General features: G+C 42.8%; 1 protein-coding gene across 1 annotated transcript in view; it reads left to right on the top strand.

Annotated features, from left to right (window-relative positions):
• The window catches only part of LOC126473893 (loricrin-like), a 118708-nt gene that overhangs the window by 53131 nt on the left and 51745 nt on the right, over positions 1 to 13832 (top strand). The window contains exons 3-4 of the mRNA XM_050101233.1: positions 10531 to 10767; positions 12861 to 12959. Coding sequence (XP_049957190.1) covers positions 10531 to 10767; positions 12861 to 12959 — 336 coding nt within the window. The remainder of the gene's footprint in view (positions 1 to 10530; positions 10768 to 12860; positions 12960 to 13832) is intronic.

The raw sequence follows: 13832 nt of genomic DNA, 5'->3' as shown, positions 1-13832 counted from the left end.
TCATGTGGATCAACATAACATGCTGCGTCGGTCGGACAGCTTGCTTGTGTATTTGATGTACCTACTAACAATTAAGTACTTAAATCAGTCACTCAGTTACTTGTAAAATACTATAAAGATCGATGAGAGTGGCGCTAAGACGTATTGCTATGTACAGAAGAATATTTGTTAAATAACTTACTTGAATAATTTGTACTTTAAAAAAAATATTTGGCGGTCCAGATTTGACCTACCGCAGTCCGGAACTGGACGTGGTCCGCCATTTACGGACTACGGCTGTATACTTCTACCATCATCACCTATTCTCTTGCCCAAATAACAAATCTCGTCTTCTAGTTTTAGTGTACCATTGTCTACTCTAATTCACTCAGCATCGTGTAATTCAACAACATTTGTCTTTCTTTTACTTTTGTCGATATTCACCGTATGGCCTCTTTTCAAGACACCAATTATTCCATTCAACTGCTTATCCTAGTCTTTTGCCCTGTCTGACGGAATTACAATGACATCGGCAAACCATAAAGTTTTTATTTATTCCCACTGAACTTTAATCCCCTTTCCAAATATCTCCATCGCTTCCACAACGTACAGACTGAATGACATTTGGGACAAGCTACAACTCTGCCTCGCCCCCTTCTCCTCTATTGCTTCCCTTTTGTCCTTTGACTTTTACAAATGTAATTTGGTTTCTTTACAAGTTGTAGCCAACATGTCGCTCCCTGTGTTTTGTCACAGCTACCTTTAAAATTTCTGAGAATGTACTACAGTCCGTATTGTCATAAGCCATAAATCTACTAGTGCTATAAACTTCGGTTTGCCTTCCTTTAACCTATCTCCCAAGATAAGTCGGGGGGGTCAGTAATGCCACGCATGTTCCTATATTTCTACACAAATTGATCTTCCCTGAAGTCACATACTTCGTTATTCCATTCTTCTGTTAATAAAGCGTGTCACTATTTTGGAGTCATCATCTATTAAACTGATTGATAATATTCACATCCGCCAGCACCTGCCTTCTTCCGCAATGGAATTATTACTGCTCCCCCTCGTTCACCGTTTATAACAAAACCTCATTGTTTATTTTATCCGTCTTTGCATACCCTCCATTCTTTTCCAGATTCAACTGTCAGAGGCCTCTACGCATCTATTCTTTCTATACCGCGGTATTCGTGTTTCGTCATTATACAGGGAAAAACGCCGTACAGAACACTTCAATAATCTTTTCCTTACTTGTTTACTGAATGGACCACAAAAAATTCCCCTTATGTAAAACATTTCTTTTATAATAGCTTTCATGGTTTTTAATTGTTGATTACAAGATATGTTAGCGCTAATTGTACGACGTAGGTAGTACCTGAAGTTATCAACCCGTTTCCCTAAGTAATCTCAAATTTTCACTTTCATATTCCTTGATTGCCTTGTAAAAACATTTCCGTGGTCTCCTTCGCATTTTCTCCACTCCATATTCTTCACGTTTGGTGTTCAATTTTGTAACGTACTGTTAACTGTATTTTGATTTTTCACTCAGTAATTTCATGTCACAAGCAAACATTAAACATTTTATTATCTACTATCGTATTGTCAGGCCACACATTGCGTGGAAATAGTTTTTAACTAAGTCAACTAAATACACGTGAAACAGAGTAGATGAAGAGCCCTGTATAATTTATCTCCCAATATTTATTCCGTCTGTCGTTTTATATCCTATTATTATTTTCACTCATTGTATGATATACAAAGAGACTTTATGCCTTCTTTCCTCCCATTGCCAATTAATGCCTATCGTCTTCAGAGCATCTATATGTGTAAGCTTCAAAAAGTGGTTCAAATGGCTCTCAGCACTATGGGACTTAACATCTTAGGTCATCAGTCCCCTAGAACTTGGAACTACTTAAACCTAACTAACCTAAGGACATCACACACATCCATGCCCGAGGCAGGATTCGAACCTGCGACCGTAGCAGCCCCGCGGTTCCGGACTGCAGCGCTAGAACCGCACGGCCACCGCGGCCGGATATGTGTAAGCAACTGAACTTATGAAAGATTTTTTCAAAGTCAACAATACTGCACATACTTTCCTACTTTTATTTTAGGTACCTGCCCTCAAGTATTCGTAACATTTTTCTCTCTCCCTTTTAACTGTTAATGTCGAACTTTCGTAATTCAGTTCGCTCTCCGCTTTTGGTTTCAATAGTTTATTCATTATTAACTGTAAAATTATTGCCTAATGATATATTCAGTATATTTTGTGACATTTATTTTCTTTGATATTGGCAATATCATTGTTCCTGCATAGTTATCGAGCCACTCACCTTTCTCGTGTCAAACACTACGCAATTCAGGGATGTATATTGTACATTAATTATAAGTTTCGCTACACCTCCTGGGCGATGTCTGCTTTTGCTAAATGGCAAGAATTCTTTCGTGGTGATGTAATTAACAGAGATATTTTTGTTAGATACAATTGCCAGCCAAAATATAATGACTACTGCCCACCGCGACGTTGGATGCCTTCCGGTGGTGTTGCGAGCACGTGACGCGTTATGTAAGCGGAGTAGATACGGACGGGGCACCTTAGCGAAGGTACGGGCAGCAAATGGGGAAATCCATTGAGATAAGAGACTTTGACAACGGGCAGATTAGCATTACGCTGAGCCTGTGAAGAGTGTATCGAAAACGGCGAAGTTGGTCGAATGTTCACGTGCTATTGTCGTGCGCATCTACGGTGAAACGTAGGACAGTGAAACTACCACTAGGAGCTAAATGGTTGGACGTCCATGACTCTTCACAGAACGTGTGGGGGTTCGAAGGCTTGTCTGCTTTGTAAAGTAGGACAGATGACGATCTTTGGCATCTCTGTCGAAAAAGAACAATGCTGTTGTGCGTACAAGTGTTTCGGAGCGCACCGTTCATCGTACATTGTTGAACATGGAGCTCCGCTGCAGACCACCCCTGGGTGTTCACATGTTGACCCAACGACATCGTCAATTACGATTGCAGTGGGCACGGGACCGTCAGGATTCGACCTTCGATCAATGGAAACGTCTCGGCTCTTCCGATGAATCTCATTTCTGCTATCCTAGGTCAATGGCCGTCTCCGCAAACGCCGTGATCAAGGTGAATGGCGGCTCGAAACGTGCGGCGCGCCAGGATGCAGGCTTGTGGGAGCGGTATTGCGCTATGGAAGATATTCTCCTGCGCTTGCGTGGGGCCTTTGCTAGTGATTAAGGTAACAAGGGTAGAACGTGAAGCAATAAATTTTTCAGCACCTGTATCTTATATTTCAAAATACCGCGCTCGTTACGTGGAGTTTTAGAATACTTTAAATATCGGGGGAAGAGTACATACAATTTTAATCTTTTATTAACTCTATTTGTACTAAGCTTTACGTCTGACATAAAGAGAACAATAAACCCCTATCTTATTCCAACACTCTTCTTCATGGTAACTTATATTCGTCCTTCTCTCTCCCTCTCTAACTAACGCAGTGAATTTAGTGAGTATAATGTACACTTTATTCTTTACTTCGGAGAATTGGGGTACTGCAAAAGTAAAGGTTGACTTAATCACTTTGTGCTTCCCGTTTTTTGTTCTTTTTAAAATTAAGTACTTGTAGCAACTGAAGGAATCATGGATAAAGTGGATGAGGCAGCCACATATGTAGATGAGTTGCACTAAATACACGCTCCAACTTTATGCTTGGATCAAACACTATACCCTGTCATTTGATAGGACTGCAAATCTGGACACGGCTATGTGTATTTCTAAATGAAATACAGTACATGGTGATCAAGAAAACATAAGTTGTGCTTCATCATTAATCATGCTCTATTTCCATATATGCATTGAATACTTTTTTGAAAATAAAGTATTCATTTATTGTCCCTAAAGTATTTTCTTTTAGCTTAGAATTCTTTGGTCATTTTCGAAACACTTCAAAGTAATATTTAAATACAAGTATTAAAATTGATAAGACAGCTTCCACACTTTACTTTTCGCCGTCGTAGTGTAATTAATAGACGAGATGATTTACTATATCTTTTCCAGTTTGCTAGCATCATGTTTAATTAATTACCTGTAGAAATGTAAAACGCTTATTTAAAGCGCAAACAAATCATTTGTTGGTATTCCGTTGGTAAAAATCACTTGTGATTTCTCTCTGTGGTACCTAATAAATTTACAAGTTCTAACACTGTTCCAGTTTCACGCAATCCAAAGAAAGTTTCTGTATAAATAATGAAAATTTACAATACCAAATATTGGGGCAGGTATTTGCCAGAGATGATATCTGAGATGAGCTACTAATCACTCCTTTGCTTTCAATGCTCCATCACTTTGCTCTCGCGTACCACTAACAGTTGTTAATGGTATCTAGGTCGGCAGTGACTCGAATATGCCCCTCTACATCTCGTTTTTAAAACTCTGTTACGACTGTTGTGCAACGGCAAGAGAAAACTTGTCGAAGCCGTGTTACCAGTCTTGTCAGTCTGCTGTCGCCCGATACGGATCATTTAATAGCCTGCCTAAGGCCCTTTCTACGGCAAGAACGCGCTAATTATCTCTTTGGCAATCTGTAGTCCATTTTTTTAGCACAGGTTGGAATACCAGTGCTAGCTCACAAATACAAAGCGAGGATCTATATTATGGTAGTTTCTCAAGCCGCAGTATTGTCTTTTTTTGGCGTTAACGCAGTTATTATCGTCTAGTCTTTTACGAGACTATGATTTTCAGTTGCATTCCAGTAAGATGATAAGAACGCAGACAAGATAAAGCGTTGTATACTGCTAATATGAAATTATATTAATGGTCTATGATAAACTATATTTGATATGCGGTGGCGGTAGTCGTTATGTTACAAAAAGGGTTAGTTAAAATAAATTCGTAATGTTTGTAATGGATAATAGAAAACTGAAATCTGTTACACATTATGCAATTACTCATTCATCATTAAAGTTCTGAGGTGTTACCTCACTATTACTATCACGTAAAAGATAACTTTCTACTCCCCCTAATAGCGGCGCGCGTTAGCACGGTAGAAGGGGGAAGGAGGTGGGTGGAAGGGAGAAGTTACGGTGGGAAGAGCACATCTCATAGGGCTACCCTCTCCTGTTATGTGTGACGAATCCGTAAATTTACATCCCGACTCCGGGATAAAAGCCAACAAAAAGAACTGAAAGGTAACTTCCTGAGTAACATATTGGATTTATGTAAAAACCGTTAGACACATCTCCGTAACAGACTAGTACGCGGGAAAATATATACCAAGAAGTTCTCAGAAATAATTCCACACAGATATCACTGACAAATGCACATGAAGTTATTTGATGATATCAACGGATTACCAAGTAAATTGACACAGATAGACAACTGGAACAAAGAAGTCACTGTGGAGAAGAATAACTTTCAAGATATAGCACATCATAATCCTCCAGCAATAACAGTGTTAAGAATAGTGAAGTTGAGTTTTACGGTCATGTTGCAAAAGAGAAATGGAACTAGTAAAGCAAGCCAGGCGTACATTCTTTCTCCAATTGAGCTAGGGTCCTGTCTGCAACAATATCGACTCCTGCGAGAGAAACCAACTTCCAGTGTTGTTCTGTTTGTCTCCGACTTAGTCGATTTGTTCTTCACTTCCGTGTCTCACCCTATTGTTCATTTCTGTATCTCACCCTATCTCTCTCTCTTTCTCTCTCTCTCTCTCTCTCTCTCTCTCTCTCTCTCTCTATCCGACGCACACACACAAGCATGACAACTAGCGTAAACGACGAGGATAACTGTAAAAGAAATCCACAATGTTTTTTGGAACATCCAATTTATTTTTCATGTCTTTGATATTCACGGCCAGTTAATAGATTTCTAAGAGACAAAATATCGTATTTCCACATAATCTCTTTCCACTGCCTTACGCCGCCATAGAACTAAGTCACGTATACTTGCACAGTACAAGTTAGGCGCAGCACGTTTGATCCACTGTTCAGTCACCATCACAAGGGAATCCATGTTCATGTCCCTTTCCGCGAAAATGTTCCTTCAGTTTACTGAAGAGGGGATAATCGCACGGTGCTACATCAGGTCAATAGGGCGGATGTTTCAAAGTTGTCGGAACAAGCTTTCTGATTTTGGTGGTGGTTTTCTCAGTGACATGTAGCCGGTCATCACGCAGCATAAAAAGTCCTATTTCACGGATGTTGTCAAACGCAACGCATTCGAGCACGAAGTCTTTGAGCATTCCCACATACGCTTAAGAACTGATAGTGATTCCGTGTGGCATGATGTCCACTAGCAACAGTCCCCCTGTATCAAAAAACACAGTGACCATCACTTTTTCTGCTGAAGTTGCAGTTTTGAATTCCTTCTTTCTCGGCAATATTCCATGGTGTCATTCCATCGATCGCCGTTCTGCTTTCAGTTCAAAGAAATGCAACCAGGTCTCATTTACCGTCACAGCTCTTAAAAAGAACTCCTCTACAGAGTTCTCGCACTGTGTCTCTTTGGGCCTCCGTCAACATTCTTGGAACGCATGTGGGACATACTTTGTTCTCCTTTAGCTGTCCCAGTATTCTACGCACATTCGTGTCTGCTACTGCCAGTCGGCTGATAGCTCGTTCACTGTTATGCAATTGTGAACCAAAATCACACTGTGTGTACGCTGTTCATTGTTAGGGGTCTGTACAGTGCTCTCTCCGCCGCTTCGCGGGGGGTCCCGAGTATTGGCGTGCACCTTTTCACCAGATAATCAGCTTTCGCAACGACCAACTGTACTGCAATCAGCACCGTCATCTCCTTACACCTTCTTCAGCCTCTTGTGAAAGTTTGCCGATGTCTCGTTTCACATTACAGGAACTCTGCCACACCACGTTACTTCAAAAGGAACATCAAGAGCAGCAGCCAACTTCGAAGTTTTATGACAATGCTACTTGCGGTAACAAGTTGAATTAATTTTTAATACCAGCAGAAAGAGCGTTCCTATAACCTCCGTGAATAGCTAAAACGTAGAACGAAAGTTGAAATTTTGAAAAAAACGTGTTGTGCATTTCTTTTGGAGTGATTTTCGTAGTACATTTATAGCGCATACACAGCATTGACCAGGTATGTATTTATTCTATTCTTCTCTTAATCCATCTCCTCTCCCCCCCTTTCTCCCTGCCCCTCTCTTCCTTTTCCCCCTCTCTTTCCATTTCCTATACCCCCCCCCCTCTCACTCACCATCTCCACCATCCTGCACTATCTGTCCATCACCTCCTATCCCTCTCTACGTCCATCTGGTCGTCCTCTCTTTGTCCACCTGACCCTTCCTCTTCAGACAACTGCCGCTTCTCCCTCTGTGCATCTCCTTCCCCCTCAAATTCTAGTTCCTCCTCTCCTTTCTTAGTCCATCAGCGACACCCGCACTCCCCTGTCTCTCTGTCCATCTCCTCTCCCATCGCCCCTATGTCCATGTCCTCCTTCCTCCTCGCTGTCTGTTCCTCTTCTGCCCTCTTCTCTCACCACATTATCGAGCACATACCAATAGGACGCACGTGGTTCTTACGCCCACAGTATTCTTTCCAGACTGTAACTAATAATCTACCAAAATGAGATTTTCACTCTGCAGCGGAGTGTGCGCTGATATGAAACTTCCTGGCAGATTAAAACTGTGCGCCCGACCGAGACTCGAAATCGGGACCTTTGCCTTTCGCGGGCAAGTGCTCTACCATCTGAGCTACCGAAGCACGACTCAAGTCCGGCACTCACAGCTTTACTTCTGCCTGTCTGCCTGCCTGCAAGGTTCGCAGGAGAGCTTCTGTAAAGTTTGGAAGGTAGGAGACGAGGTACTGGCAGAAGTAAAGCTGTGAGTACCGGGCGTGAGTCATGCTTCGGTAGCTCAGATGGTAGAGCACTTGCCCACGAAAGGCAAAGGTCCCGAGTTCGAGTCTCGGTCGGGCACACAGTTTTAATATGCCAGGAAGTTTCAATAATCTACCAAATTTAGCTGGAATCGTTCCAGGAGCTTAGGATGAGTTTTTTCCTGTAGCTTTAGGCACCTGCTCATATGTCAGACACATTTCGTATCTATTTAACATCATCGTCATATTTAACCTATTCTGTACATTTTATACATACATTTCCGCCTGTATCTCTAGCGAATTTCGGCATGAATTTTCGTTTTCACCCAATTTAATGCTCATCACGTTCTATCTCCTGAACTATGTGTCGTACAATCATATAAATTCACAGGTACATCCATTGGTATACTATGTGATCAAAAGTATCCATGGCACCCTCCATTCATAATGCTGGGATTCAATATGGTGTTGGCCCACCCTTACCCTTCATGACAACTTTCACTCTCGCGGGCATACGTTCAATCAGATGCTGGAAGGTTTTTGGGACATGGCACCCATTCTTCACGAACACTGAGGAGAGGTATCGATGTCGGTCGGTGAGGCCAAGCACGAAGTCGGCGTTTCAAAACATCCCAAAGGTGTTCTATAGGATTCAGGTCAGGACTCTGTTCAGGCCAGTCCATTACAGGGATATTATTGTCGTGTAACCACTCCGCCACACGCCGTGCTTTATGAACAGGTGCTCAGTCGAGTTGAAAAATGCAATCGCCATCTCCAAATTGGTCTTCAACATTGGGAAGCAAGATAGTGCTTAAAAGATCAATGAAGACCTGTGCTGTGATAGTGCTCCGCAAAACAACAGGGCGTGCAAGTCCCTTCCATGAAAAACAAGACCACACCATAATACCACCGGATACAAATTTTACTGTTGGCGCTACACAACGCTGGCAGATGACGTTCACCGGGCATTCGCCATTCCGAAACCCTGCCATCGGATAGCCACATTGTGTACCGTAATTCGTCACCCCACACAACGTTTTTACACTCTTCAGTCGTTCAATGTTTACGCTCGATACACCAAGCGAGGCGTCGTTTGGCATTTACCGGCGTGATGTGTTGCTTATGAGCAGCCGCTCGACCATGAAATCCAAGTTTTCTCACCTCCCGCATAACTGTCTCAGTACTTCCAGTGGATCCTGATGCTGTTTGGAATTCCTGTGTGATGGTGTGGATAGGTGTCTGCCTTTTACACATTACGACTGTCGGCGATCTCTGTCCGTCAACAGACGAGGTCGGCCTCTACACTTTTGTGCTGTAAGTGTCCCTTCAGGCTATTACTTCAGTATCACATCGGAAAAAGTGGGCCTAGAAATGTTTATTTTATGAGTGCGGAAATCTCGCGTACAGACGTATGACCTAGTGACACCCAATTACCTGACCACGTTCAAAGTCCGTGAGTTCCACAGTGTGCCTCATTCTGCTCTGTCATGATGTCTAACGACTACTGAGGTCACTGATATGGAGTACCTGGCAGAAGGTGGCAGCACAATGCACATAATATGAAAACGTATGTTTTTGTGGTTGTCCGGACACTTTCGATCACGTATTGTATATGCGACTAGAGTCTGCGAAATATGTTCTGAGAAGAGTTAGTAGTAACAACGTAACAAATTAAAAGCCATGCGTGATTTGGCATTATTTCACGCATTTCAGCGTTTATGACATTGTATCTCCTGGATTATGTATCGTACCATTATACAAAACTTTATATGTGATATCGTCAAAAATGTGTTGCAAATACAGTTAATAGTAAATAAGTAATAAATTAAAACGTCACGCTTAGTGCAATAGTTTTACTGCATGAGCAGCGAAAATATATAGAGCGATAAACTTTTTCTTCGCATCATTATGTGGGGGTTGTCAAGGAGGGAAAGTTTCATAAAGGTTTAAAATTATGTGGAAAATATGTTGTAAGTCGCTAAACACTCTCGTTCTCAAATGTTGAATGAATAAATTAAGGGAATTCGCGCGTCGTGGACTACACTGGTTTTTCATCCCCACGCCCAGCTCTCTTCGATAAGTAGGCTATTCTCCCCCGATAGCGAGTCTTTCCAGACAGCAAGTGATATGTGTACCAAGTTAGGTTTAGATCAGTTCAGTGGTCTAGGAGGAGACATGGAACGAACATAGGCCTACTTACATAGTTCACTCATACTCCAGTTATTTAGTTAAATTGGTTCCCTTCCATACTGGGCGGCTGTTACAGCAACCGGCTACGAATTTCTTGAAACAAGATAGTCTCAGTTGGAAAGCCCTTTTTTTTTTAATAGGAAATGGCATGTTTCGCCCTTTTGGGGCATTATCAGACTGACGTAGAATTTATGTGGAAAACCATGATTCGTCCATTAATGCTCACATGCGGCATTAAGACTAAATTTTATAAAAGAACCATTGTCCTGTCGTCATAGGACGAACAAAAGCTTTACGGAAGATGACAAGCAGGTAACCGCGTTCCGGTGTACACAGCATGGCGCGTGGAGTGCTTACTTCAAGAGAGCTTGCTTCAAGAGATCTTACTTCAAGAGCTTCACTTTTTTAATATTTACTGATTTCTCACAAATAATTCCATTATAGATACTGCAGTGCTTTGAGAGGACACGTCCAGCAAGTGTCAATAATGCCAACGCTGACGACCTTGTTGCAGAGCCTTGAGTCGGACATTGCACGGGCGTCGCTGGCGCGCGCGGCGGCCCGCGCGGTGCGCATGGAGCAGCAGTTCGAGGACGACATCCTGCGGGAGGCGGTGCAGCGGCTGCGCGAGGACCGCGGCGACCGCGAGAAGACGCTGCGCGACGTGCGCCACATCGGCGAGCTGATGCAGCGCGACAAGCGAGCCGTGGACCTGCTCAGCGGGCTCCTGGGCGGCGGCGGTGGCGGCCAGGTATGGCTGACTGGACCTTCCAACTACCTGCCGTCTCGTAGACTGCACTACAGTCCATTGCACACACTCACGACACTCCTGCTCGCTTTTGTTATCACTGCGACAGCAGCTCTCCAGGCGGACAAGAAGCTTCATATTTGAAACAATATCGGTCGAATGCGAAAATTATCGTTTATATGGACTTGTAATATAGGTTTCACGTAGGGAGCACACGTAGTGCAATAAACATCGGCAGTAACTTAAAAATTACACCACATTTTTCTTTCTTTAGTTTCGTGAGGACTCTGGGAGGTATGAAATTGTGCATCACAAGACAGTCGTCTTTTAAGAACCAAAAGAGTGACTAATAAACAGCAAAAGACAAAACCTTTTGCAGAAAGGCGTCGAATATGTACTCAACAATGGAAAGTTTTCTTCACTGCATTTCCAGTCAAATCAGTGAATGTGGAACGTAGAAAACTGTTATGGAGTGCAATACGTATGTTATTTAACGTACCAGATGGGCCATTACAATTGTATTGGAGGGGAAAGCCACGCAGTCGTGATAATGAAGTTTTAAAAGCAATAAAACTACTTGCCAACAAAGAAGAAACCATTTCCGCAGTCGCCACTACAGCTCAGCTACAAACGGCAAGAATCTTTAACACATTCGCTTTTGAAGCGAAAGTAATTATATTTACAAAAAAGTCAAGTGCAAATTATTAGAGTAAATAGTACATACAAAATTGTTACATGTCGAGGAAAGTGCCTACTGTAATAAGAAAAGACAACATCAGAAATACACACTACTCATGGATGAAATACGTGTTTATATTGTCTTGCTTTGAGCGGAGAAAGCTGCAGTTATGTAGCTATGAGAAAGTGTTTCTTCGTGAATAAGTTGTAGTTTGTCACTGAATCAGTGAGATGCGACTGATTTTTATATTACTTCACGGTCATTCATTTACCTTGACAATTTTCTAACATTTGGAATTCAAAAACATAACTCTTTTGTTTAACTAAATTTCTGGAAACGGTTCTCGATTTGTTCCTCAAAACAATCTCTACGAACTTTCTAAGTCCTTGTAACATTTCTGGGACACCCTGTATAAAGTACCCTGTGTGTATGTATGTGTAGCATCCCCTCCCTAAACCTGTGGATCGATTTCAAGCAAATCTGACACAAATACAGAACATTTCACGAATGTTAGCACTGAGGGAGCTAGAACCTCTTAACTGAAGCAAGAAACGCTATTTCAATCCCCTACATGTATGCTGCCCTGCACAAAAGGCATATTGTGATGTAGTAGTATTGGTCTGATTTGCATGACAGCCTATGCTTCAGACACAAAAAGATGGTTTCTAGCCCCTGACTTGTAGACTGCCCTGTGTGACAGATGTGTGTGGGGGTAGTGCCGACCTGTTTTGCAGGGGCTCCACATGTGTACTGGCACATCTGAGGATGGTTCAGGTGGTTAGTAGAAGGGAATGGACACAAAAGAGGGGGCAGAATGGGAAGTACAGGGGAGAAAGGGATGAAGGGGATAGAGATCGGGAGGATAAGGATAAGGAAGGGAGAAACAGACAGAGGGGATAGAGAGAAGGAGGAGAAGGATAAGGAAGGGAGAAAAGGAGATGGATTGGTGGAGTCGGGCAAGAGAAGATGCGTAGGGAGAGGGGCAGGAGATGTTGAATAAGGAGGGTTGGGGAGGAGAGGGTGGGTACTGTGAGAGGAGGGGTTGCAGGAAAAGATAGGGAGATGAGGCAGCAGGAATTGAATAGTGACAGTGAGAGAAAGAGATAGAGAAAAGGGAAGAAGAAGATGAACAAGGAGAGAGGGAGAGGGGGTGATGGACAGAGAGATGGGGGAGGAGGAGGTGGATAGATAGAAAATGGAGTGGTAGTGGTGAGATATGGGTAGGAGGATGATGTGGAGAGAGAGAAGAGGGGAGAAGAGGTGGATCCAGAGAGGGGGAGGAGGAGACGTGTACTGTATATGTATCGAAAGCGAATGTAGCCTAAACCGCAGAGAAAAGAGTAGTGATGAAAGAAAAAAGCGACCGTTTGTGGTGTCGGTGGTAGGTGTACATTAGGTTTTCCCCGGCGTGTTGCAGGCTAGCGCTGGCGCAGGGGCCTCGGCGAGTGCGGGAGGCGGCAGCGACTCTGGCAGCATCCTGCAGCTGGTGCCCAGCCTTCTCGGTTCCAGCTCTGGGGTGAGTACCGGCCGCCACAGCTCACCACCCGCAGCCACATACTGAACGAGCAGCAAGGACTCTCTCGCACTCGCCACACTGGTTTGATCCACTTACTGTACTTAATGGCGAGTGGTGCAGAGCGACGCTAGACGTGGGTACCAGCAGCACTGGTTAAAATGGGCTCTGCGTCTCTCTTTCACGAACGTTATCGTCACTTTACAGCCTTACGATATCTTAGCCCTAGTCAAGCTCCAGCTGAATCTTGAAACAAACTCTCTGCATAAGACTTTAAATACAATAACGACATCATGGAAACACCAGAAGCTGCTATTTTCTCTTAAGAGTACATTTTCTATACCTGAATATTATCTGGCAAAAGTGTTAAATGTCAGTATAGCTGCAATTATAATTCCTGACGACAATCTGTTTTCACCTTTCTAGGTAAACAGTATATTGACTTTGGTCATATAATGTCCGCTTAAAACTGAACTACGCAAATATAGATTTTTACGTGTAGCAGCTCGTAGATTTCCGTGATATCGCTCCTCAAGTTTCAAAAGCTTTGGAGCATTATCTTAAGAAACGTATTTCGTGTAGCCGTCTGAAGAAGACTGCTTGGGAGGAAATACCAAGTATACATCAAAACTCAGTAACCATTTTCTTACCTGACTCGTTCTTCGTTACAATACAAAAATTGTAAATTGCTTGTTGACAGGCGTGCCATCGCACACGGAATTCTAAAAATAAGGTAGTGTGCTGAAACTGTCTTGGTGTAAATGACTGAAAATCCTACAGAAATGACGTCTTTTGGTAATTGATGGTCTGTTGTCAGACGTTAATCGATTTTAGAAGCATTTGTGCCAATCCGGTACCCAATGGGTTAGTAGATTC

This window comes from Schistocerca serialis, chromosome 4 (genome assembly GCF_023864345.2).
Source record: "Schistocerca serialis cubense isolate TAMUIC-IGC-003099 chromosome 4, iqSchSeri2.2, whole genome shotgun sequence".
Taxonomy (NCBI): domain Eukaryota; kingdom Metazoa; phylum Arthropoda; class Insecta; order Orthoptera; family Acrididae; genus Schistocerca; species Schistocerca serialis.
This window is presented reverse-complemented; position numbering and strand designations above follow the sequence as displayed.